Raw genomic sequence first — 699 nt, 5'->3', positions numbered from 1 at the left:
AATAGAATAAGCCAATTAAAAAATAGAAAAAATCTACACAAATCCAAAAAAAATTATATAAAAAAACATGTATAGAACATAATTATTTATGTGTCTCCTCTTATCATAAATTTAGAATGAAAACTAAAACGTTCTTTTTACAAGTCTAAAAACTGATTTATCTCATAATTAAAAAAAATAAAGATTAACAAATAATTAATAAAATGGTTATTAATAAAGTTTAGAGACTAATTTAGATTACTCTTTAAAATAAAAAAAAAAAGTGTGTTAATTGATTAATGCAAAGGGAACTCTAGATTAAATTTTCTAATTTAGAGTAATTAAATTTGAAAGAGAGAGATAAACATGTAGTAACTGTTTATTAAGTAATAGTTAGAGCAATTATTATTAAACATGACTACTTACCCAACACCAGGAGGAAATGAGAATGAGACACACATCAAATAGAACCATTCGGATTCTGTTAGGTCCTCCGGCGACAAGGCGGCGCAAGGGCGGCGAGTGGGCGGATTCGTCTCTCCGGCGGACAAGGAGTCATAGAGTTCCCTGAGCTGTTGGCTTCTTTGGAGAGACGCCTCCTCAGCACTAACCTCCATTGGTTGCACTGTCTTCCTTGTCTTAATTGCCCCATTGTAGTAACCATCCCCCCAAACCAAAATCCTAACAATAATAAAAATAAAAAATTATATAAACAGATAA

At 31.3% G+C, this 699-nt stretch overlaps 1 protein-coding gene across 1 annotated transcript in view; it reads right to left on the bottom strand.

Annotated features, from left to right (window-relative positions):
• Positions 1-699, bottom strand: part of LOC107627910 (basic helix-loop-helix protein A-like) — a 14,563-nt gene that overhangs the window by 12,471 nt on the left and 1,393 nt on the right. Inside the window, exon 3 of the mRNA XM_021117084.1 lies at positions 406-660. Within this exon, the coding sequence (XP_020972743.1) occupies positions 406-660 (255 nt within the window). The remainder of the gene's footprint in view (positions 1-405; positions 661-699) is intronic.

This window comes from Arachis ipaensis, chromosome B02 (genome assembly GCF_000816755.2).
Source record: "Arachis ipaensis cultivar K30076 chromosome B02, Araip1.1, whole genome shotgun sequence".
NCBI lineage: Eukaryota > Viridiplantae > Streptophyta > Magnoliopsida > Fabales > Fabaceae > Arachis > Arachis ipaensis.
Note: the sequence above shows the minus strand (reverse complement) of the source record. Positions and strands in the feature narration are given on the sequence as shown.